Below are 23,860 nucleotides of genomic sequence, written 5' to 3'. Positions count from 1 at the left end.
AGGCCTACATCAATGTGAGGTGCCAGTACTTTGATTGTGTCATATAACAATTTAAAGCAACATTTTGAAATGAATAATCTGTAGAATTGACAGTAAATACATTTAAGTGATGGGCTGTGATCTGCATGAATTGAGAGCTGATCATGTATTGAATTTGTGTTTTTGATCTTTACTTCAAGTAAATGTTAATGAGCAATTAATTTTTAATGAATAAATAATTTAAAAATAAATACAAAAGAAACATAAACATTTACTTTAGTTTAATAATTTTTTTTCATCAGAACAGAATTTCCAACTTTGCATTCTTAAAATAAAATATAATTTATTTAGAGTAGAGTCAGAACACAAAATCATAGTTTTAAAATATTAAGTAAATGAAGCTAAGCTGTGATCTCTTATAAACATTTGTATATAGACTATACACAATTTAATTATTATTTTTCATCAAATTGCAGGAACTAGTACATGTACTTATGCCTATTTGACAATAAAAAACCTTAGTCAATGAAATAGTAATACTAGTAAATGAGATAAAAGTAAACTAAATATCATCAATGCTATTGAAGCCACACTTGTTGTTTTTTTTTTATCTTGTTTGGTGGACTGCAATCAAAGTTGCTATTAATTTCACTGATCGTCTTAGCTGAAATGCCAGTGTCGTCTCTTTGAAACCTAAGCTTATTTTCTTGGTAACTGGAAGTCCAGATAATTGGAGTTTCATTTTAAGCACCTATACTTTCTGAAATGGCCTTCCGATAGGCTAAACAATTTGCCTAACATGTCATATGCACATAAAGAGGTACCACAGAAATGCTTTAAAGACAAGCTTAGGCGCCAACTTACTTAAACTGACATAGAATAAGAGAGCACCTGGTTGCATACAGCTTCAGAACGAGACAGTTGGAGGTCACTTACAAAGGTGTGGTATACACCAATGAAAATTAGGCCTAATTGCCGAGGGTAGACGGTAAAAAAAAAAAACTGATTCTACCACAGGTGGACAATGGTTATGCCTGTGCTCAGTGTGGCATAATATGTAGGTCACAGCTGGGGCCGAGTAGCCTCTGGAAACATAGCATTCCTCATAAGTCTTAGGAATCAAAGACAAGCCTATCATTTTTGTAGCATAGTTTGTAGCTTCTGTAAATGCATGAAATGCCATCACAAATGACACATGTCCTCTGTGAGTTTGATGGATTATAAACATCTTACTTCTTTGCCTTATATTAAATGGTCCTTCTCTCTGTTCCTCTAGGTACTTGCGTTTATCTAAATATCATTGATATATCGTAACATGTCATCAAAATAAAAGCTAGAATCTCTGCAACTCGTGTACAAGTCAGAAGTGAAGTCATCAATAACACTTGCCATTAAAAAAATAACAATTTAGATTAGTCAAATTAGTGACTGATTATTCGATTCATTTAGGCCTATAAATTTTTTATTTGAATATATAATGATCCTTTCCACTTTGTGACTTTACTAGTATACTTTGGAGTAGACTTGTTGAGCTAAAGTCGGAAGTACACATCGAGTTTTACTCATTACTGTGATATACTAGATTACTAGATCTAGATCTATATATTAGAAGTAGAGAGAGTATCTCATCAATAGTAATAGATATCTTATCTGTCATATCGTGATCAGTAGGCGGCTGCAGGTTTATAGATCTATTCTATGACAAAAACCCTGGTTAGATTTAGATCTACTGGTCTAGACATCTAGATCTAACTAGAATTAAACTAGAAAACTGAATTAGAGAAGTAGCTTTCTGGATCTAAATCTAGAATCTATATTATTAATATTAGATCTAGTTGCGTCGAACGCTTAATTTTTGGTTGTTGTTTTTAATAAATGCACATAAAATACATTGTATTTTGGCAATAAAAATACCCAGTTGGTAGTCAAGTAATTCTAATAATTAATTAATGAATGACTATCAGTATTTGTTTTAGATCTATCAGATTCATATGACTATGACTTATTATTTATACTTATTTTGTATCATTAGTCCAAGAAAATCTAGCTCTAGATCTATTTCAATTTAGATTAGGCTATAGTTTTTTTTTTTTTTTGTCATTTTATTTAGGCTACAATATTACCGAGATGAACTTTTTCTTTGTTTCCCACGAGACGTGTATGCCTATGGCCTAGTCCTTTCGATAATAATAACGATTAGGAATGCGTAGCTTGGAGTGTCAAAACTGTATTAGGCCTCCTATTTTTATTTTTATTTCGTGCAATTTAGTATATCGTAACAAATACGCATTTAGCGGAACGGTAGACAGGTCTTCATCCAGATTTAGTGTAAATAAACCAAACACAGAAACACTGAAAGATTGTATTTTCGGAATTTAGATTCTATTTTTTTGAAAAAATGTGGCATTTTATAGGGTGGTCGAAAAAAATAACTTTTGTGACGATCTCTTCTTCGGGAAAATTTTATCTATTATATCAGATAGTCAGAAAATGGATAAAGTTTTTACACATCTAATCAAATAGAGCGTACGAAAGTTTTACACCCATTGCAAGGGACTGACTGAGTAAATCTCTTCTTTGGCATCATCATGGATTTCTCCACATTGCACCATGCGCAAAAATGATGCGCGACGGCACTTCGACTCTCTTTGGCTTTGTAAAAAACTCGAAGCTGGTGTTCCATTAGTATAGTTCCATGACCTAACTCAAAAAATATAGAATCAACATTTTGTAAAATCAACACCACCTCAACATCCCTAATAATAGGCAGTATTTACAGACAACCAAATTCTAGTTTAGAATACATGCAGGAACTATGTAATCGGTTAACTACACTTAAAGAAAAAAAGAAAAATGCAGTTTTTTGGATTATGGGTGATTTCAACCTACCCGATATAAATTGAAAAACACTAACCATAGATAAACACCAAAACATAAGGACATAAATGAGCTTTTCATAGAAACTTTATACAACCTAAGTTTAGATTTTAGATCAAATCATTAAAAAACCAACTAGATTAAACAACACATTAGATCTCTTCTTAACCAACAGACCTGGATTAGTAGTAGATTATGATATTATCCATGGTCTATCAGACCATGATATCATTAAAATACACAGTCAGATAAAAGCAGTAGCCAATACAAAACCCAAAAGGAAAATCTTACTCTGGAATAAATGCAACCTAACACAACTACACCAAGATGCGTTAAACTTTCAACAAACATTCTTATCAGAAAAAGACATTAAGCAACAAGTCGATGACCTATGAAATTTCATTGAAAACTATTTTTAAAACATTATTAAACAATAGGCATAGTGCCATTAAAAGGAGAAGATAACTTAATATATAATGATAATGAAACTAAAGCTAACATCCTAAATAAATACTTTGCACCAGCATTCTCAGCCCCAGGAGACAAAGACATATTACTTAATTTGAACCAAATAGCCAACATAGGAGATATAGAAGTACAAGAAAAGGGAATCCAAAAACTATTAGCCAACATCAAACCAAATAAAGACCTGATGGTATTCCAGCTAGATTACTCAAAGAACTAAGCAATGAGCTAGCACCAGTGCTCAAGCTTTTTCAGGCATCTCTTACCAGGGCAGAATACCAAGGGACTGGAAAGAAGCTAATGTCAACCCTTATTTAAAAAAGGAGAAACATCTGACCCAGGAAACTACAGACCAGTATCACTTACCAGCATCACATGTAAAATTCTAGAACACATAATATGTAGCAACATCATAAACCACTTAGACAAACATAATGTCCTTACTCCATACCAACATGGCTTCATGAAATATAGATCATGTGAAACACAACTAATAGGACTAATTGATGTTTTTTCAAAAGGTTTAGACTAGTTTAGAGGATAGTGAGAAAATAGATTCTATCTTACTAGATTTTTTCTTAATTTTGAAAATAATTGAAAAATGTTAACGTATTGTGACGAATCTCACTATCTAGGCTCTCTGCAAACTGCACCATACACCACCAACTTAAAGAACTTGACAACTCAGGGCTCCAAAGTAACGTAACACTTTAATGTCAATAAATAACAGCCAATACTGTACAATTGGCAGCACGTAACACAAGACTGTACAAATATCTCTCCGCCGTATAGACTCTTGCACTGGTCTCTCTGTCTCGCCTCGGACTTGTACTGAACCGTTGTAATGAACTGTAGATAGGGAAGTTGTGACTGACTGGTACCTTCGCTCTTTATATAGGGTCCCTGCTGGCCTTCTAGAACCGGACAGAACGTCGCTCGACCATTCTGGGTGGCCAGATGACTACATCCCTCGTGACGCTCCTGAGCTCTGTTCACGACGTCGATCCTTCCCGAACCATCATGTCGACACTCGTCTCGGCCGATCGTCGTAACTCATCACGGTTGACCGCTCGTCTAGCGCTGGCCTGGGGCGATTTGCGTCGGCTGACTACACACACACACCACTACCCCCCTCTGTGCCACCACCAGGTTTATAACAGTATATTTCATCCTTAGCTAAGGCTATGGGCTATATTGCCTATATATATATATAATATAGACATCACAGGGTTCGGGGTAAGGGAGGTAGAGATGATTCTCCGCTCATTGTTTCGCTCCATCACCAACCCCTAAGGTTGACTGATGAGTTTTTTAAATTGATGATTATGCAATTTGTGCTAAAGTTAATTTTAATCTTTTTTTTTGTAAGATTAAAATGACAGCTGCTCATCAGTTCATGACACATAAATGTTATTTTTATTTTCAAATGCAATAGTAGAAATTAGTGTATTTGTTTGTAATAGAAATGGTGGCCAAAAGCTAAGTGCTATATGTTCTTGAGTTAACTTCACAGTATTTAGTATTTTAGAATGATTCCTGAGTCAATCTAGCTCTTGTTATCATTATGCTGGCTATGGAACACCCTAGATAACTATTAAGTGAACTTTTTTTCATAACTTCCTCCATTTCACTTTCAATTTTTATATTTTTTGCAATGCTTAACTCTTTAGAGTAAACTTGGAATCACCTATAGTAATCATAGGTGATGCTTCAGGATCGATGCAGACTGCCATTCGTACTAGTACTATCATTGCTAGTCTCCTCACAGTCATTTGTTCAGCTAAACTAGTGTTTTTCAATGATAAATCAAGTGATGCACCATTTCTACCTAAGACAGTAAGGGAGGTAAGCCAATACTTTTATTTCTTTGGCATCAAAAAATTTTAGGACCTAGAATAGATATTTTTTAATAATAATTTTAAATATGACAGTTCTATCCTTAACACTGATATTTGTAGTCAGATGTGTTTTGGTTTAAGTGCTGTGAGGAAATGAGAAATTTGAAAAAATGTTTAATTACTCTTAATATAGATCTTGAAATTGGCAGCAACAACAATTGCAGATGGTGGAACAACTCCTGCAGCATCTCTGATGCCTTTTTATGCCAGCAAAGAAATAGTCAAAACATTTATCATAGTGACTGATGAAGAAGAGAATGGAGAAATTGATGGTTATAGGTAAAAAGATTCACTCTTACATTTTTTAATGTTTCTTTTCCTCTCCTTTTTATTACTGCTACTCAAATATTTGACCCTTTCCAATGTTAAAATAGATATAATGAGGAAGGTATAAATAAGGTTTTAAACAGGAGTGGACTGAATGTCAAAATTGGCCTGGGCATTTTTATACAATGCAGCCCTCAAATTATATGCTATATGATGGGAATTCAATAATTTATTATACATATCCACAAAGTTTTTATGTTAAGTTTGACTTAAATGTATCAAAATCGGGTTTACTTAACATAAAGTATTTTTACAAATGCTCAATACAATGAGTTTTGAAACTATTTGGTATTAGAAAATGAGTCGAGTATAGTATGACACTTGAAATTGGAACTTTCTTGGCATGAAAAATAAATCATGCTAAATATAGGCCTACATTAACATAGACATGTGCATGATATTCACATACAGGGCTTGTAAGAACCTTACCAATGAACTATCTGCGCCACTTGTTTATGACTGTGTTCAAATGGATTACTTGTAGAACCTCTTTATCAACATCAACATGAAATCCTCCAAGTGTCTTGTGTTATGATGCATCTCAACCTTTTCTTTACACATTTTGAAGTGACTTGCACTGACTTCTTTCACAAGACAGCATAATAACAAGATACTCTGCTCCTGTCAATACATTTTACATCTTTAAAATTATGTTGCCCAGTTATTGAAATTTAAAAAAAAGAAGTGTAGGGCATAGTACTTCCATAAAAAAACAATCTATATATAGCCTGGAAACAAACCAACAGGCATAGCTGGTGTGTACTGCTAGTATTGATACATAAACAAATGAATTTGAATAAAAATTTATTATACTGAGAAATAAAAACAAAAGGCTAACTAGTCAAAGAGTATGGAGCCTGCTGCAATGAATTGTTCACAGTCTAAACTCATGTCAGGGGATGAACAGGTGCAACAGAAACTAGTTAACTCCACATAAAAACTTTCCTTGTAAAATAAATTAAAAACAATATTTTATAAATTAAAAAAAAAAGGATTAGGTGATGATGTTTTTGGTTTTTGAAATTTTTTTTCCTTAACGAAAAATGATGAAACCTTTTTGTGTGCATCTGTTAGCTTGTGTTTTGATTTAATGATAGATTCACTTTACATCAGTATTTATAGTGTTACTGTTACAGCAAAGAAAAATAACTCATATTCACACTTATCCTATTTTTTAAAAAATCTAACTTTTGATAATAAAATTCAATGCAATAAATAAGAATGTGGTTTCAATAGCTTTTTATATAGTTGGTCACACAAGTACCAACATCAATCAAACACAGGACTTCTCTAACTGTGTAGTTTGAAACAATAATTATTTGCGGGGTCCAAGTTTCTGCAAATAAAATTACATATTGTGTATAAAGTAGTTTATTAGTAAGTTAGATATATTAAGAATAACTCATTTCAATGCCCAATGCGGATCCACAGAACTTTGGAGTGGGGAGGGGGCAATTTTTTTCCAAACCCTAACCTTATGCATAAACGTGCGTATAACATATATAATCATAATATATATATGAGAATTAAAAAAAGGCCTTTCTATTGATAGCTTGGTGGTCTGGAGGAGTGTTGTAATCTACCCAAGGGAGTTTGGAGCAAAGCCCGATGCCATCAGTGTTTTCTTGTATTTTTCACTTCAGAAATGCATTCTCCTGACATCTACAACTCATTATTCATCAGTGGCGTTCTGAGCAAAGCCCGATGCCATCAGTGTTTTCTTGTATTTTTCACTGCAGAAACGCATTCTCCTGACATCTACAGGTCATTATTCATCAGTGGCGTTCGAAGCAAAGCCCGATGCCAAATGCATTTTCTTGTATTTTTCACTGCAGAAACGCATTCTCCTGACATCTACAGCTCATCATTCATCAGTGGCGTTCGGAGCAAAGCCCGATGCCATCAGCGTTTTCTTGTATTTTTCACTGCAGAAATGCATTCTCCTGACATCTACAACTCATTATTCATCAGTGGCGTTCGGAGCAAAGCCCGATGCCAAAAGCATTTTCTTGCATTTTTCACTGCAGAAACGCATTCTTCTGACATCTACAGCTCATTATTCATCCTATTAAAAAAGGACCTTTTGAATAATGTTTTACTTGAAAAATATTCTAATATAATTTATAGGCCATTACTACATTGCAAATAAAATGACTTGTATATACCCCATTTATTTAGATTAAGGCTTTGAGTATTGCCGCCAAAAAACTAAAAATGAAAAAAATAATAATTTAAAAAAAAAGCTAATTTGTAATGATACATTTTGTTTGTAACTTTGTTTCGTTACAGAATTATAATTCAAAGTTCTAAACAAAACATTTCCGAAGTGGGAGGATAAATTAAGTGTACCAATTAGATTCTACTCTAAATTTTTTTGCATTTTTAGGATTTATGCATAAATTGTGAGCTCTAGTTCCAAATTTATTTAACTAGAAAATATCAGAATGAGTAAAGGTTGGAAAAAGGCGAATAGGAAAAGAATATTTAGGTTCAGAACTCATATCAATCGTTACTCTTATACTGAAAAATTTTGTATGAATTCTAAATTATGATAAATTAATCCCCAATAATTAATTAACCAATTGTTAAATTTTTAAAAATTGATTCATGTCTTGTCAGGTTTAATGAATAATAGTGCAAAGTTTAAACTAGATATGAAAATTGGAAATGGGAGAAAAAACATGTTCAACCTTTTTACCAGACAGACAGACAAATGGACAGAGTGAGTTGATAAAAACTTTGTAAAAAAAAACACAAAACAGTTTTATTACACACTGAAGTGAGATGACTTTCCAGAGGAAAAATACTATTAAAACACCATAAACAATTGCATTGGGTTGTTGGCCTTCTTGATATCACAGAATAATTAAGGACAACATTTTTTTGAGGCTTTAACAATTTTTTCATGGTTAGTAAAACATGATCTTTGACAGATCATTTTACCATATTTTTTTACCAAGTGAAGTGAATTTAATTTATCATTACAAAGAAAAGTTTATCATTACAAAAAAAAGGTATTATATTTTAGACAATTCATCTTTTTTTGTTTAAACAAAAACTTGAGTTTGAATATGTAATAATTTGATCAATATTTTTCTGCATTACATGAATGTTTGAATGAATTTCATTTTCTTGTAGAAGGAGTTTCTAATGTATTTGTACAACATTTTCATAACATCCATTAGTGAGGGTAATTCTTGGATTTGGAATCCATTCTTTGATTAGGTGTTCAATTAAGTTTAAGTGACTATGACAATTTAAATTTAGTTACTTTGATTGAAAAAATATTCTTGATCAGTTTGTTAGAAGAGTAACCCAATATTGGAATAGAAGCCATAGATGTTTTACTTTTGTTTTCTAAAATCTATTTATGCAAAGTGGGAGAAACATTTGAAATAAAAATTTCAATAACTAATACTCCACCTGACATCAATAAAATTTGCACTTCATGACCCAAAATCATAAAAGTCATGAAGTCCTTTTTATGTTGTTTTTTTTTACACTTACAAAAAAATACCCAATCTAATTTGTTTTCAGATTAACAAGTAATGATTCAACCTAAAAAAGAATGCATAGTTCTGCTAAATGTTTAAAACATTCTGTGATATTCATTACATGTAGTTTTAACTTTAAGGATAGAGACAGTGTTGCCTCTCTTACATTTAAAAGAAATAGAAAAAAGCCACAATAATTTCCCCAAATCATGTTTTCAAAGTCAGAGAGCTGGATACATGAGACATAACTTGCAATTAAATAAACACAAATCTGTCATAAATGATTTACCAAGTGCTTTAGTTCAGGAACAAAAGTCAGATTATTTGCAGATGATTGCATAATATATAGAACAATAAAAACAACACAAGATACAGATATTTTACAAAGAGAATTAGATTAATTACAGAAATGGGAATAAAATTGGAGCATGTCTTTCCACCCAGAAATATGTCATTTATTAAAAGTAACAAAAAAATTAAAACAAATTAATTCCACTTATCTTATTCATGGTAAACCAGTAACACAGACTAAAAATGCAAAATACCTAGGTGTTATAATAAATGAAAGATTGTCATGGAATCCCCATATTGATGAAACTATCAAAAAATCAAACAAAGCATTAGGGTTTATTACAAGAAATTTCTATAAATCAAATAAGAACATAAAACTAAAATGTTATTTAACCTTGGTTAGGCCAATAATAGAATATATGCATCCTCTGTTTGGGACCCCTCAACTCAAGAAAACATTAAGAAACTGGAACAGACACAAAATAGAGCAGTGAGATTCATAACAAATGAATATTCACATTTGACTAGAGTAACACCTTTAGTAAAATCACTAAATTTAGAAAACCTTCAGGACAGAAGACTCAAAAGTAAAGTAGCATGGATCATAATCTTCAAATACAAAAAACTAAATTTAATAAAATACCAAGAAAGACACAAAGATAAAGGCACATTCCTCTTTCCATATGCTAGGACAAGTTTGTACAAAAGCTCCCTCTTCCCTAGCGCTATTAGAGCATGGAATGGGTTGCCTGAGCTAGCCAGGAAAACCAATGACTTGGCGGAGTTTAGGTCATTGGTTAGTATGCATGACTAAATGCATGACGCGTAGGACGTTATCATCTTCTTATTTGAAGTAACGTCTGTATCATATAAGATAAAATAAGCTTATGGATAAAAAGACATAACCTATTTATAAGTATTTATTTATTTTCAGATTTGCTCCCCTCTACAAAAAGTACTTTGAAGAAGTCTTCCCGGCAAACTTAGTATTTGTGTCTTTCCTTCGTAATCAGCATTCTAAAGGTCAAATGATCACTGCCCTTAATGAGTTAGGATATCATCCTAAACAGATAAAACTGGAAACATCAAGACCAGACTTAACAAAACTGGATGATCTGTTTGCTCAAATGTCCGCTGTGACAACATCTTCCTTCATAGATCAGTTAAATGAAGCAGAGTCATTAGCCAAAAGTCTGGGAATCAGCCATTTGTACAGCACTATAAAGGATAATGATGGATATAAAACTGACATAGACACAGGAACTCATTAACTTTATGTTGCATTATAAACCTATCATTTCATAAGATTTCTTTGAAATACTTGCAGGGGTTGAAGTTAACTTTATAACAAAATGGATTACTAGGAAATGTTCTGATAAAAAAGCATTTCATTGATCCCTACAAAATGTTAATTTAAAGTACTTTAAATCATCAGTTTTTCAGTAGTCCTCATAAGTGGAAATGTTGAAATTAACTTTGTATGGTTTCGATCTCAAAAACTAGTAAAGAAATTGAAAATCCTATTTCTTGATATCTTGGTGCTTGCAAAGTTAAGGTGCAAATGTCTTCAGTTTATCTTCTGAAAGTGAATCATTTTTATTTTAAATTAAATATGTAAACCGTTTTTAAAATTCCTCTTTTCAGCTTTCAAACTCTTCATGGGTTAAGGGTGGGTGGGCGTACATGGATCTCCAAAATGGCTATAACAATTTTCCTATAAATTTGACAGGTTATGTATATCTTCGTGAAAAGAATTACTAACTAATTGGCTAACAATTAGTTGGGTAAAAGTAAAGGCAGTTGGTTGTTGTACCAGGTACTGGCTACATGACAGCCTCATCTGCCCCATAGATTGCAGGGCCTGAAAGGGAAACTTTACTTTTTTTTTTTAATTTATAATAATAAAATTCAATTTGGTTTGGAGATCAAGACAATCTTTATTTTAAACACACATTTGTCAGCGGGCATTTCTGAATGTCTTCATTAAAGAGTTAAATAAATTTGTAAATTTGAGGAACATTTTGCCTACTGCCTTCTAAATGTGGATCTCATCACCAAACTAGAATCTTCTATATCATATATCTATATGCAGAATTCTAGTCTAGACTACCGTGGTTTTTTAATGTTGCCATGTCTGGATCTGTATCCAAACTAGAATCTTACATACTCTAAGTAGATTTATACATGGCTATGAACATGGATTTTTTTCTATCATTCATTAGTTAGTATGAGTAAAGGAGGCCAATTGTTCTTACAAAACGTTATCAGCTACATAAATATTAATAGTAAAAAAAACAAGGAAGATTATGGTAAGAAAGGGAAGGTGATTAGTTTATAACATATTTAATAAGCCCACAGTTTTGTTATTTTTCCAAAAAGTTATACAAATGTATACATATATTAATGTGTTTTCAGTTTTCTACTAATAATTTACATATGTTTATTTTTGTTTTGAAAAGAAAAGAATGCATTTTGTTGATGCACATAAGACACATTTTTTAAAAACAGATTTAATAGGTAGTATTTAGGATTATTTACTACCAGTGTCTTCATGAACAAAAGTCCCTTAGACACTTATACTAAGGGAAGGAATTTCTTGAAGAGGCCATATACCAAACCCTATTGGTCAACCATCAATCATGATTATTTAATAATAAAAAGCAGATGAAACTGTATGAAATTAAGCTAATCTATATTTTTCACATTCAAAGTCTGTTATGATAATCGTCACTTTGTGGTCAATTCATGGTCACTATTATAAATGCGTTTTAGATATGAGTTGGCCTGTATATTTGACATGTTTTATTTGGCATACTAGTAAGGGCTGCAAAGAAATGTGTGTAACACAAACTCCCTTGTCAGTTGATTTTGATTTGTTTAATATCACAAAATTAATGCCTATTTTTGTTGGTGACAATGGCCATAACAGATTATTGGGGTGGGGGAGAGAATGGAGCAGGGTAAAACAAATGTTCCATTTTTTAAAATCTAACATTCATGAGTTATTAAGAGAAAGTAATAGTTCAATGAGATGTATAAAGGAGGTGTTGTCTTGAAAAAAAAAGTATTTTTTAAAAATGTTTTTCTTGTTTTAAGAACATATAAGTAACTTGACTTTGTACATGAATGGCCTAATATTGAGCCCTAGGCCTATACAGCAGCGCTACGAGTCTTCTCTTTTCTTCCCTCCGGTGCAGTTCTAGTGAATGGTTTTCCCACTCCTGGCCATGGAGGATTATTAATTTTGATTTGATTTGAGAAGAACCTTGTCAATACCATGTTGAGCTAAGGCAGGCATGTCAAACTCCTTAAGGTTTATGGGCCACACAAAAAACTAACAATGACCTGTTGGGCCGCAACCCAAAATCAGTTGGAAAACAAAGCCTACGAATTTTATGAAAATTAGAAACAGTACAATAGAATACAAGAATTAATGGTATACCTGCTCCTTAGTTAGCTAAATTTGTATTACTATAGGTATTGTTGATTAAAAATTACTATGATTACGCATTATTTTCGTTGTCCTGTGCTTGACATTTTTTTGGGATACAAGTTTATTAATGTCAGGTTGAAGTTTGTTTGCCACTGACACTTTCATCACTGATGACAATTTTTGATCAGATAATCTCAAACGGTGAGCTGTTTTTGTAGTTTTTATTATGAAAAAAAAACTGCTCACAGAGATAAATGCTTGCAAACATAGCAAAAATTCTGGCTGCAGATTTCTGCAATTCAACGTACCGTTCAGGTAAATAGCTGTAAAATTTTGGCACAGCCACTTCTATATTCCTCGCTTTCAACAAAGAATCTGACTGCAATTCTATCAGTTGCACATTACCAGCAGCATTTTCAGGAGCAAATGAAAATGGAGATACAAGCAACGAAAATTTTTGCTCGAATGAAACGAAGTCATAAAACGATCATTGAAAGCATCTAATAACGATTTCATGTTAAGGAATATTTACCAAATGTTGCAGCCGTATTTAGTTCCTGACACGTTGAGAAGTGAACAAGGTTTTCTTTTCATATTTGGTTTATCCACAATAGTAACTTTGCTTGAAAGCATCTCACATCATTACACGCAGTTGTGACAATTTTGTCTACCTTGAAGTTTCAAATTCACACTTTCGTATAAACGTTGATAATAATTTCGTTTGACTTAATACTCAAATACGGATTCATAACAATTGAACAAATCAAATACAGCAGATTGTTTTCTTCGGCCCACACTCATACTAAAGTAACCCAACTCTTTTTTTTTTTACAATACCTCTATTCGGGTTGCTCATTCATGGCCACTGGGTGGGTGGTTGGACGCCGGTTTCAAAAAGGGCTCTAACGATTTTCATAGAAATTCGATAGTTGATGTGTATCATTGGGAAACTACTGAAGTTCATTGAGTGCTTTCATGGGGAAACAAAATGTACCGTCAAATTCAATGGATCCCAATCAGCACATTTTCAGGTTAGCAGTGGTGTCAAGCAGGCGCGTGTGCTCGCACCTACTCTGGCATATTCTTCTTCTGCCTACTGCATTATGCTTACAGCGACACCAACGAAGTGTATTTCTCCATACAAGATCCTTTTATCAAGGTTGCGGGCAAAAACCAAAGTTAGGAAAATACTTATCAGGGAACTCCTGTATGCTGATGATGCAGCTATTGTGGCTGACTGATACTCAGCTCCAGTCCCTGGTTGACAAAGTATTTGCTGCTTGCCAGAAGTTCAGCTTAAATATTAGTCAAAGCAAGACTATGATACTAGTTCAAAACACAAATACTGCACCTCATGTTACCATTAATGGCCAACTAGGCCTACTAGAAATTGTTGACCATTTTTGCTATCTTAACTCCATCATATCCAACGGTGCTCCACTGGATAAAGACATTAACAACAGGATGGCCAAAGCAATCGGTTGCAGAAATGAGTGAGGGACAACATCTTGCTGACTAACAATATTAAATGTCAGGTCTTAGTTGAATGAAATTATTGATTATTATTAATGTATCTAAGTGTGAGCAGGTCAGGGTGGCGCTAACTGAGTGAGGCCTTTTGTGTTATTATCTGCTGCTCAGCATTTATTCATTTATAACAGTAGGCAGGTGGTAGCTCTACTGGGTGGGCCCAATCTGTGCACCTCGGTCTGCGACCAAGGGGCTTGAGTAGCCTAAGCAACCAGACAGCACAATTAAACTAAACTAAACTAATCTAGCTAACTAAAAGAACAAACTAAACTTATAAAGCAAAACTTATATACACTTTATTTACAACTGACACAAAAAACAGTAATAAAACAAATATACCCACTACAAAACAATAAACCACTCAAATAACCTAAATTACCCCAACACTAAACAGTAAGCTACTAGCGGCAGTAAAGCAGAACTACAGCAGACAGGAATTATAGCAGGCGGTCCCAGCTGAAATTTACTATTAACTATTAACTCCTACATGGTCACACTGACCAACGGTCAACACCGTAAAAAGAAAGAACTGACCGCACCCTTTCTATTTATAGAGCCAGGTCAGGACTCACCTAAACTAACTCTAACATTAAAGAGCTGGCGGGAACCATGCATGCACTCAGCACTAGCCTAGATAGTTTACAAATTAACAACAGATAAAAATAGATAAAAAATTAGATCTAGGAGCGCCAGCTCACATAAGTAGGCCTATTAAAGTAATTGATTTACAAATGTGTATTTTATATTATAATTACGTTGAAACTTGTAATATTTTAGGCCCAAGTTCAGTTCGACAGTCACACCAGTTGTGCATAAACTAATAAACGAGGTGTATGATGATTTAAATTAAAATAATTAATCTAATGATATTTCTACAATGATATATGATAAACAATAATGATAAAGAAATATGAGTACATAAAGTATGGTATGCAAAATCAATACTTATAGTAAGATTCTAGTAAATACTTAAATATTTAAAAATAAGCAAGAATAATTCACCTTAACTTATAAGGTTCAGCAATATTGTCCACACAGTGACAATGCGGATTTTAAAAATAAGGTGGCAAGATAAAATAACCAATGAGGAAGTGCTACGAAGAGCAGGGTACCAGGACATCCGCTGTGTACCACGTTCGTAGAATACCAGTAGGTCTACTGTATGGCGATCTAACAGAAGGCAGGAGAGCCGCTAGTCGCCTACTTTTACGGTATACGGATGCATGATAACGCGACATGAAGCTTTTCAAAATCGAAACTAGTAGCTGGGAAAAGGTGGCACTGGGTAGATCCACACGGAGAGCAAGCATAAAGGAAGGGTCCCGGATTGCGGATGCAATACACAACAGTAGTAGAAAGAAGGGGGAAATGCATCGATACGGCGCCTGGCGATTACATATGTCCAACCTGTGACCGCAGCTATGTGTATCAAGGATTGGCCTCTTTAGTCACACAAGAAGTTGCAAAGGGAAAAGATCGTCTCTCGAGACGTAAAATGCCACAGAGAGATCATTGGGAAAAGTTTTACTAGCTATTTGGCCACGCTGGGAAAACTCTAGTTTGACCCCTTACAATTCTCAAAGTATTATATTTAAAAAAAATTAATTTGGCTATAGGACTAGGAAATCTAGTCTTCGTGTATTTCCGCATGTAGGCCCTATTCATTCAAGAGTTTAATCCATTCCGTCTCTCAGGTGGCTCGATCAATGCTGAAGGCTTTTAGAGAAGCTTTTAGGGTGTCCCTGAAGCGTTTTCTTTGTCCACCTTGTGAGTGTTTTCCTTCCCTCAATTGACCATAAGTCTTTTGGGGATGCGGCTGTCTTCCATTCTGCATATGTGGCCTGCCCATCGCAGCTAGAACTGCATCAGGATTGTATGGATGCTTTACAGGCCCGTACTTCGAAGGACTTCAGTATCTAGTATTTTTTCTTGCCATTTAACATTCAGTATTTTTGTTAGATAGGTCATGTAGAAAAGGTTCAGTTTTTTTGCAAGTTATCTATATACAGTCAACGTTTCTTAAAGCTATGTAGGGAGGATGACAGCTCGATAGACCCCTAGCTTTGTGTTTGTGGTGATACCTCGTCTGTTCCAAACATTTTAAGACAGTCTGCCATAGGATGCACTGGTCTTGGCGATATGCATGTCAATTTTATTATCGATCTTTACGTTTATGGAGAGTGTGCTGCCATCCCTGCCAAGGTAGGTGAATCTGTCCACTGCATTTATATCATGTCCATTTATCTTGATGCTTGGATACTAATAGGCTTTACCTGGAGCAGGCACATATAAGACTTCAGTCTTTTCTGTGTTCATAGTGAGGCCAAAGTCGTCTGAACATGCTCTTGAAAAGTGACTGACAATGCTCTGCAGATCATTTTCAGAGCAGGCATTTAGGGCACAGTCATCGGCAAATGGCAGGTCCCAGATTACTGCTGATTTTGTTTTTGATTTTGCTTTGAGCCGCCTCGTTTGAACAGGTCATCATCAAATCTATATGTTATATTTATCCTGTTATTGTCTCTATTTGTGAATGCATCTGTCAGTAGAGCAGAGAACATAATGCTGAACAATGTGGGTGCTAGGACACAGCCTTGCTTTACCCATTTCATACTTCAAAGGCCTCTGATGGTTCATCTCTTTCCTGAACATGAGCCTTCATGCCATCATGAAATAGTATCACCAGGGATATGAATTTTTGTGGACATCTATACTTTGACAAGATCTTCCAGAGTCCTTCTCTGCTAACAGTTTCGAATGCTTTTGTTAGGTCGACATATATTGAGAAGAGGTCAGCAATTTGTTTTCGGCATTTTTCCTAGAGCTGCTTTGCCACAAAGATCATGTCAATGGTTCCATGCTCCTTTCTGAAGCCGTATTGGCTTTCTGGTAGTAGACCATGTTCTAGATTCTAGATGATGCATGAGCCAATTTAGTATGATGCGTGCTATGATTTTCCCAGCAATAGTTAGAAGAGATTTCCTTCTGTGGTTGTCGCAGATTTGGCGGTTTCCTTTTAGTTTGTATAAATGGACAATAGTGGCATCTTTAAAGTCTTGTGATATTGATATGTTCCCAAATACAGCTCATGAAGTCTTTCAACCAGGGCTAATCCACCTTTTTTCTAGATCTCTGCGGGAATGGAGTAAGCTCCTGGGGCTTTTCCACTTACGAGCTGTTGAGTGGCAAGATCGGTTTCCTTTACTTGCTGTAGCCTGTCTATGGTCACTTCATTTATGATGAAAGGTGTATTGAGAAATTTTTCAAAGAGCTCGGCCCAGCGTTTCATGATTTTTTCCTAATCTGTCAATAGTAGTGTCACATCAGCATTTAGCCCAACTGAGAAAACCCTAGTTTGACCGTTATCTTATTAAATTAAATTTGGTCTAGACACTATATACGTCAGCGAATATTCCAGCTAGTCATTGATCATCAAATAGTTAAATAAATAGAAAACAAGAAAACTATTTTTAAAATACATAGGTTATGGAAATATTTGTAAAAAAAAAAACGACAACTCCTCCTTTATACACACTAGAGAGCAATTATTTTTCTCTTAACAATTAATGGATGTTAGATTGAAACGAAAAAACATAAAAATACTTTAAAAAAGGAAAAAAAACTGAATTCGAACTCATGACTCAAGTTTCCTCAAGACGACACTCTAACCACTCTGGCAGTGAGGTGTGTGTAAACATAGAAAATTGTATCTATTGTTTGTTTCACTTGTACTTATAAAGGGGACTAATTCAGCTTAATCCACCACCTTGGTCAAGTACAATTTCTTTCCATTTGTTCGAGTGAATTTATATAAGCAAGCTTGGTAAAAATTGAACATTCCCCCCCCCCCCCCATTTCCATTCCCCCGAGAAAAAATTCCTGGGATGTATAAATAGAAGTTTGCGGGGGTCTCTATGGATGGAGGTAGGATTGTTGTTGTTACAAAGTTGACATTAACTCTATATGTCTGAGCGGAATCTTGTATACGATATTTCTCCCACTTCCCATTCTCGGATTTTGACAATAAAATTAAACAATAAGTCGAATTTAATTATTTTTTTTTTTACATAGGTCGTAGGGTCTACTAAGCTAAGGGGAGATAGGCCTTGTGTAAAGATTAGGTAGTTCGCTAAAATGTTTAAACTAACATCAGACTACAAAACTTTCCAATTTAATCAGTAGCCTACTTGGCTAGCTCAGTGGCTAACAAGTCGGCCTTCCATCGTGGAAGCTCAAGTTCAAATTCAGACTCGAACATTTAAAAAAATAAATGTTTTTTGAAACTGGTCCACAAAAAATTAGTTATTGTACCATATCGTACTGAGCATGCTATAAGCCCATTTGCGTAAAACTAAAACAATTGATGAAAATATTTCCAACTGCACCAATTTATTATTGTTAGTCTAGATCTATTAAAATTTAATTACACAGTAGACTCGTAATAACTAATTCAATTTAATTTAATATAAGCTTTTTAAAAAAATATTTTACTTCTTCATAGTTTATGGATGGCTGCCTGGTCGTGCGGTTAGCGCGCTGGACTGTCGTTCGGATTTATCGACGGTCGAGGGTTCAAACCCTGCCCGCTGCCATCCCCCGTCGTCCTGCGGGAGGTTTGGACTAGGAAGTAAACTATCTTCAACTCCGAAGGAACATCCGAAACATGTAAAACATTTTACAAAACAAACATTTTTGTACTTCAGTTCATAGCTTCTGATATGCTAAAAATATAAAATCCTGTCTTTTTACCTGCATTTCTAACCAACTAGTGTAAAGGCAAGAAAACAGTACACATTTCAGAACCTTACAGTTTGTGACGATATACGAAACTTGCACGCAAAAGTTCATTTGAGTTTTTCCCAGCAAACCGTGAGAAATATTAATTTTTAACTTTATCAATTATTTTCTTGTCCACTAATTTCTTTTAGGAATTATCTCCCCTCGTACTGTTTCTCACGGGACGAAACTCAACGTAAAACATTAACTAGCTTCTCTAGGGCTAACTTTTAATTTTTGACCGCTGTACAGGTGACCAGCACACAATAGTCGCTGCACCAGCGCTACACGCAGCGGCCTAATAACATTTCACACCTATTCCCCCCCCCCCCGGAGGATACGCACCGCTCTAAGAATAGCGTTGTACTGGCCACTGGCGGATCCAGGGGGGGGGGGTAGGGGCGATCGCTTCCCCCCCCCCCCCGAAAGGTGGGGGCGGACGAATTTTAGTATAGAATTCACACAATTTGTATACGAATTTATTACTTATGTTAATAATATATACTAATTATTTATATTTCGAACTATTTTTAGATTGTTTCGCCCCCCCACCTCTAGTATGTTGGTCGATTTGGTGGGGTCGGGAGGGGGCAATGGCATCAATCCGCCCCCCCCCCCCCACCATAAACTTTTGAGTGGGGGGGGGGGCGGTCCAATTTATTTGTAGAAATCACAGCTAGCAGAATCAATTAAATATCTATATGATTAAAACTTGTTATGGATATTTTAACCGATCTTTATATTATGTCTTTCCCCTGTTGGCCGATTGATGGAGGGGGAGGGAGGGGGCGAATACCTCTACAGCCCTTCCCACCTAAGCCCTTTGAGTGTGAGGGGGCGGCATGGGCGTAGCCAGGGGGGGTTCTTGGGGTTCAAACCCCCCCCCCCCCCGAAATGAAATCCCCCCCCCGCAGGGGGGGGGACGGAATTAAGTAACTGATTTTTGCTTTCATTTTGTTTATTTTAGGTGAGATTTTAATACTAAATCATCACTTACCACAGCACAGCCGAGGCAGTTTTGAGTTAAAAACCCTCTACCAGGGGGTTTTGAGTTTAAATCCCCCTACCAGGGGGTTTTGAGATTTTAAAAACCACTATCAGGGGGTTTTGAGATACAAATCCCTCTACCAGGGGGCTTTGAGTTTAAAACCCCCTACAGGGGGTTTTGAATTTTAAACCCCCTACCAGAGGTTTTTGCAGTTAAATCCCCCTCTTCTATAAAACAAAACACAAAAATGCAAACAACAATCCCGAAATTCCAAGAGCACAGTTGAGGAAGATTTTGATTTAAAAAACCCATCCAAAATTTACGATAACCCCATCTTCAATATAAAAAAAGCAAATTACACACTAAAAATTCTATGAGCGTAGCCAAAGGGGGTTTGAGTTTAACCCCCCTCCCCCTTCCAGTTGGGGTTTGAAGCTAAAAAGTACCTTTTCAATATAAAAAAAAAGCAAATTACACACTATAAAATCTATGAGCGTAGCCAAAGGGGTTTTGAGTTTAACCCCACTCCCCCTTCCAGTTGGGGTTTGAAGCTAAAAAGTACCTCTTCGATATAAAAAAAAAGCAAATTACACACTATAAAATCTATGAGCGTAGCCAAAGGGGTTTTGAGTTTAAATCCCCCTCCTCCAGATGGCTTTTTCTTTAAAGTTTAAAACCCCTCCAGATGGTTTTGAGTTTAAAATTCCCCTACAGAGCGTTTAGAGTTGAAAACCTCTCTCTTCAATATTATTTTAAAGCAAACTACAGTCACCAAATTCTATGAGCTAAATGGGGTTTTGAATTAAAAACAAAACAAACAAAAAAAACCCAGAGATTTTTTAGTTTAAAACCCCTCAACAGATGATTTGACGAAAAAACTTTCCTTTTCGATATAAAATCTAAAGCGAAATACAGGCATTTAATTCCAAGAGCGTAGTCAAGAAAGGTTACACATTTCTACCAGTGGCTTGGGCTCCATTAATTAAGTGTGAATAGTCTTCTGCCGAAATTGAAAATCATTAAATGTGTCTCAACAAAGATGGCTACGACAGATTTAAGGAGTCAGTCATAGAGATCGGGTCTAAATCAAAGAAATCATATGCCGAACTGGGAGTCGAATCCTTAGTAAGGTTGTGACAGAGCGTCGCATGAGGTTTTGCGGGACATGTTTTCCGACAAAATGAATTACGCAAAATAAGAGTTGCGGAAACAGCTTGCCGGAAAATGCGCCCAACGGCGCGAGAGGGTCTAAGTCAGTAAGAATAGCACATTAGGTTTTTGAAATAAAACTTTTTAATAGCAAGATAATGCACTGTAGATACCTCAGAATATGCATTTTGTTGGCTTTCAATACCAGAAATAGTGCTCGGCGGCGGGGCTTCGCCCCGCGCTGGGGGAGCGCTGCGAACTCCCCCAGACTTCCTTGCTAGGGTAGTCTACAATAAACAATAAACGTCTTCCGAAAAGGTCAGAATGTAATAAAGATTAATTATGTACACACACACACACACACACATATATATATATATATAATTTTTTTCCGCGCGGGGGGGGGGTATGTGGGGGGGGAGGCCCCAAAACCCTCCCCGAAAAAAAATCCTGGATACGCCCATGGGGGGCGGTCATACTTTTATGGAGAAATCATAGTTTGTGAACAAAATTAGTTGAATTGATATATAAATTTTATATTATGTCGCTCCCCTTCTGGTATCTTGGCCGATTCGGTGGGGTAAAGGGGGGAGGGCGATTGTATGTACTGCCCTCCTCGCTCTAGCCCTCTGAGTGGGGGGTGGTCCTATTTTTATGGAAGAATCATAATTTGTGAACAAAATTAGTTGAATAAACTACGTATTGATATGTGAACCCATTTGTATATATTTTGTCGCAACACACTCTAATCTCAAATTTTATGATTAGTAAATATAAAAGGAAAAAGGTGTGGGGGGGGGGCGATACATGCCATCTCCTTTTCCTCATCGGACAAACCAATACTTTTTCTTTTTGTATTTTAGTTAAGAAATTACAAAATTTAAAAAAAATCTGTCACTAATATAATTTATATATGCCATAAATTAAATTCTTATATACAGTCGCCCCACCCCTATTCTTTAGTGCCAAATGCAATCATTAGCAGAAATTATAAAAAGGAGAAAGGATTAATCGTTTTCATTCTACCACCCCTCCCCTTTCCAGACAGAGTTTATTTAATTTGACATGAATTTATCATAATTATTTAAAAAAAGACTTTGTTTTGGAAAAGTTAGAATTCAAACGATAATTTTCAGTATAAGAGTCACGATTGAGATGAGCTCTAAACCCAAATAACACTTTCCTAGTCGCATTTTTACAACCTTTACTCAGTCTGATATTTTTCTAGTTAATATTTGGGACTATAACTCACTATTTATGCTTAAATTTTATTGAATATTATTTATCGAATATTATTTTTCGGCGGCGATCCTCAAAGCCTAAATCTAAATATGTGGGTTATCTGATCTTTTCAAGGAATAAATAGGTTTTATTTGCAATGTATTAAGGGCCTATAAATTCATATTAGAATATTTTTCAAGTACAACATTATTCAAAAAGTCCTTTTATAATAGGATGAATAATGAGCTTTAGGTAAGGAGAATGCGTTTCTTCAATGAAGAATGCAAAAAAACGCTTTTAGCGTCGGGGCTCCCGAACCTCACTGATGAATAGTGAGTTGTAGATGTCAAGAGATGGCGTTTCTGCAGTGAAGAATGCAAGAAAACGCTTTTGGCGTCGGGGCGTTGCCCCGGACTCCACTGATAGATAAAGAGCTGTAGATGTCAGGAGAATGCGTTTCTGCAGTGAAGAATGCAAGAAAACGCTTTTGGCGTCGGGGCTTTGCCCCGGACTCCACTGATAAATAAAGAGCTGTAGATGTCAGGAGAAGGCGTTTCTGCGGTGAAGAATGCAAGGAAATGCTTTTCGCGTCGGGGCTTTGCCCCGAACCCCAGACAGAAAGCTTACAGCGCTCCCCCCAGACCCCTAAGCTTGCAAGAGAATGGCCTCAACATGACTGTTTTTTTTTTTTTTTTTTCGTCGAAGGTTAAGAATTACTGCTTTTTTAATTCTCATTTATATATATATATATATATATATATATATATATATATATATATATATATATATATATAATAATAATAATAATAATATATATATATGCTGTACGCACGTTTATGAATAGGGTTAGGGTTTACTGGGCGATAGGGTTAGGGTTTGTGTTGCTGTGTAGCTTACATAGACAGAAAGATTTCTTTTGAAACAACTAGAATCTTCATCTAAATATGATTTAGACTTTTCGAAACATTCATCATGGATTAAAACTCCAGATTCTAGGCCATACATCGGACCTGACGCCTGACGTGTCCAGTACATAGATACATGTGAGAAAATCCCCTAGCTTTCTTCCCTATTCGTTCAACAAAAAGTCCCATCTCTATATAAAGAGAGACCAGAGCACTATAAGTTAGGCCCGCTAGAATTCATACAGTCTCCTCTGTTTGGGAGTTTATTTCTGTGGCGTTCCCCGTCATTGCTTCATGACTGTATTATGTATATTATTTTAGATCGATGCTTAGGCTTCATGTAGTATCATTAATGCTACTATGGGTGACTGTATTTGTAACCTCAGTTATCAGCCCCTTATTATATCTGAGTTATTCCATTTTTGCCCCTATCTGAATATTACTAATTACTATGAACGATAGCCTTCATGAATCCCAAGTACTGTCTAAGAATTTAGATCACTTGCTCTAAACTTATAGAGCGCATG

At 35.3% G+C, this 23,860-nt stretch overlaps 1 protein-coding gene across 2 annotated transcripts in view; it reads left to right on the top strand.

The window, feature by feature from the left end:
* The window catches only part of LOC106059261 (uncharacterized), a 47,202-nt gene extending 34,358 nt beyond the window's left edge, over positions 1 to 12,844 (top strand). For both annotated transcript variants that reach the window (XM_056032021.1, XM_056032020.1), the window contains 3 exons: positions 4,992 to 5,166; positions 5,353 to 5,498; positions 10,266 to 12,844. In XM_056032021.1, coding sequence (XP_055887996.1) covers positions 4,992 to 5,166; positions 5,353 to 5,498; positions 10,266 to 10,602 — 658 coding nt within the window. In that variant the 3' untranslated portion in view covers positions 10,603 to 12,844. The remainder of the gene's footprint in view (positions 1 to 4,991; positions 5,167 to 5,352; positions 5,499 to 10,265) is intronic.
* The last annotated feature ends 11,016 nt before the right edge of the window (positions 12,845 to 23,860 follow it).

The sequence above is a fragment of the Biomphalaria glabrata genome, chromosome 6, assembly GCF_947242115.1.
Source record: "Biomphalaria glabrata chromosome 6, xgBioGlab47.1, whole genome shotgun sequence".
In the NCBI taxonomy this organism is placed as follows: domain Eukaryota; kingdom Metazoa; phylum Mollusca; class Gastropoda; family Planorbidae; genus Biomphalaria; species Biomphalaria glabrata.
This window is presented reverse-complemented; position numbering and strand designations above follow the sequence as displayed.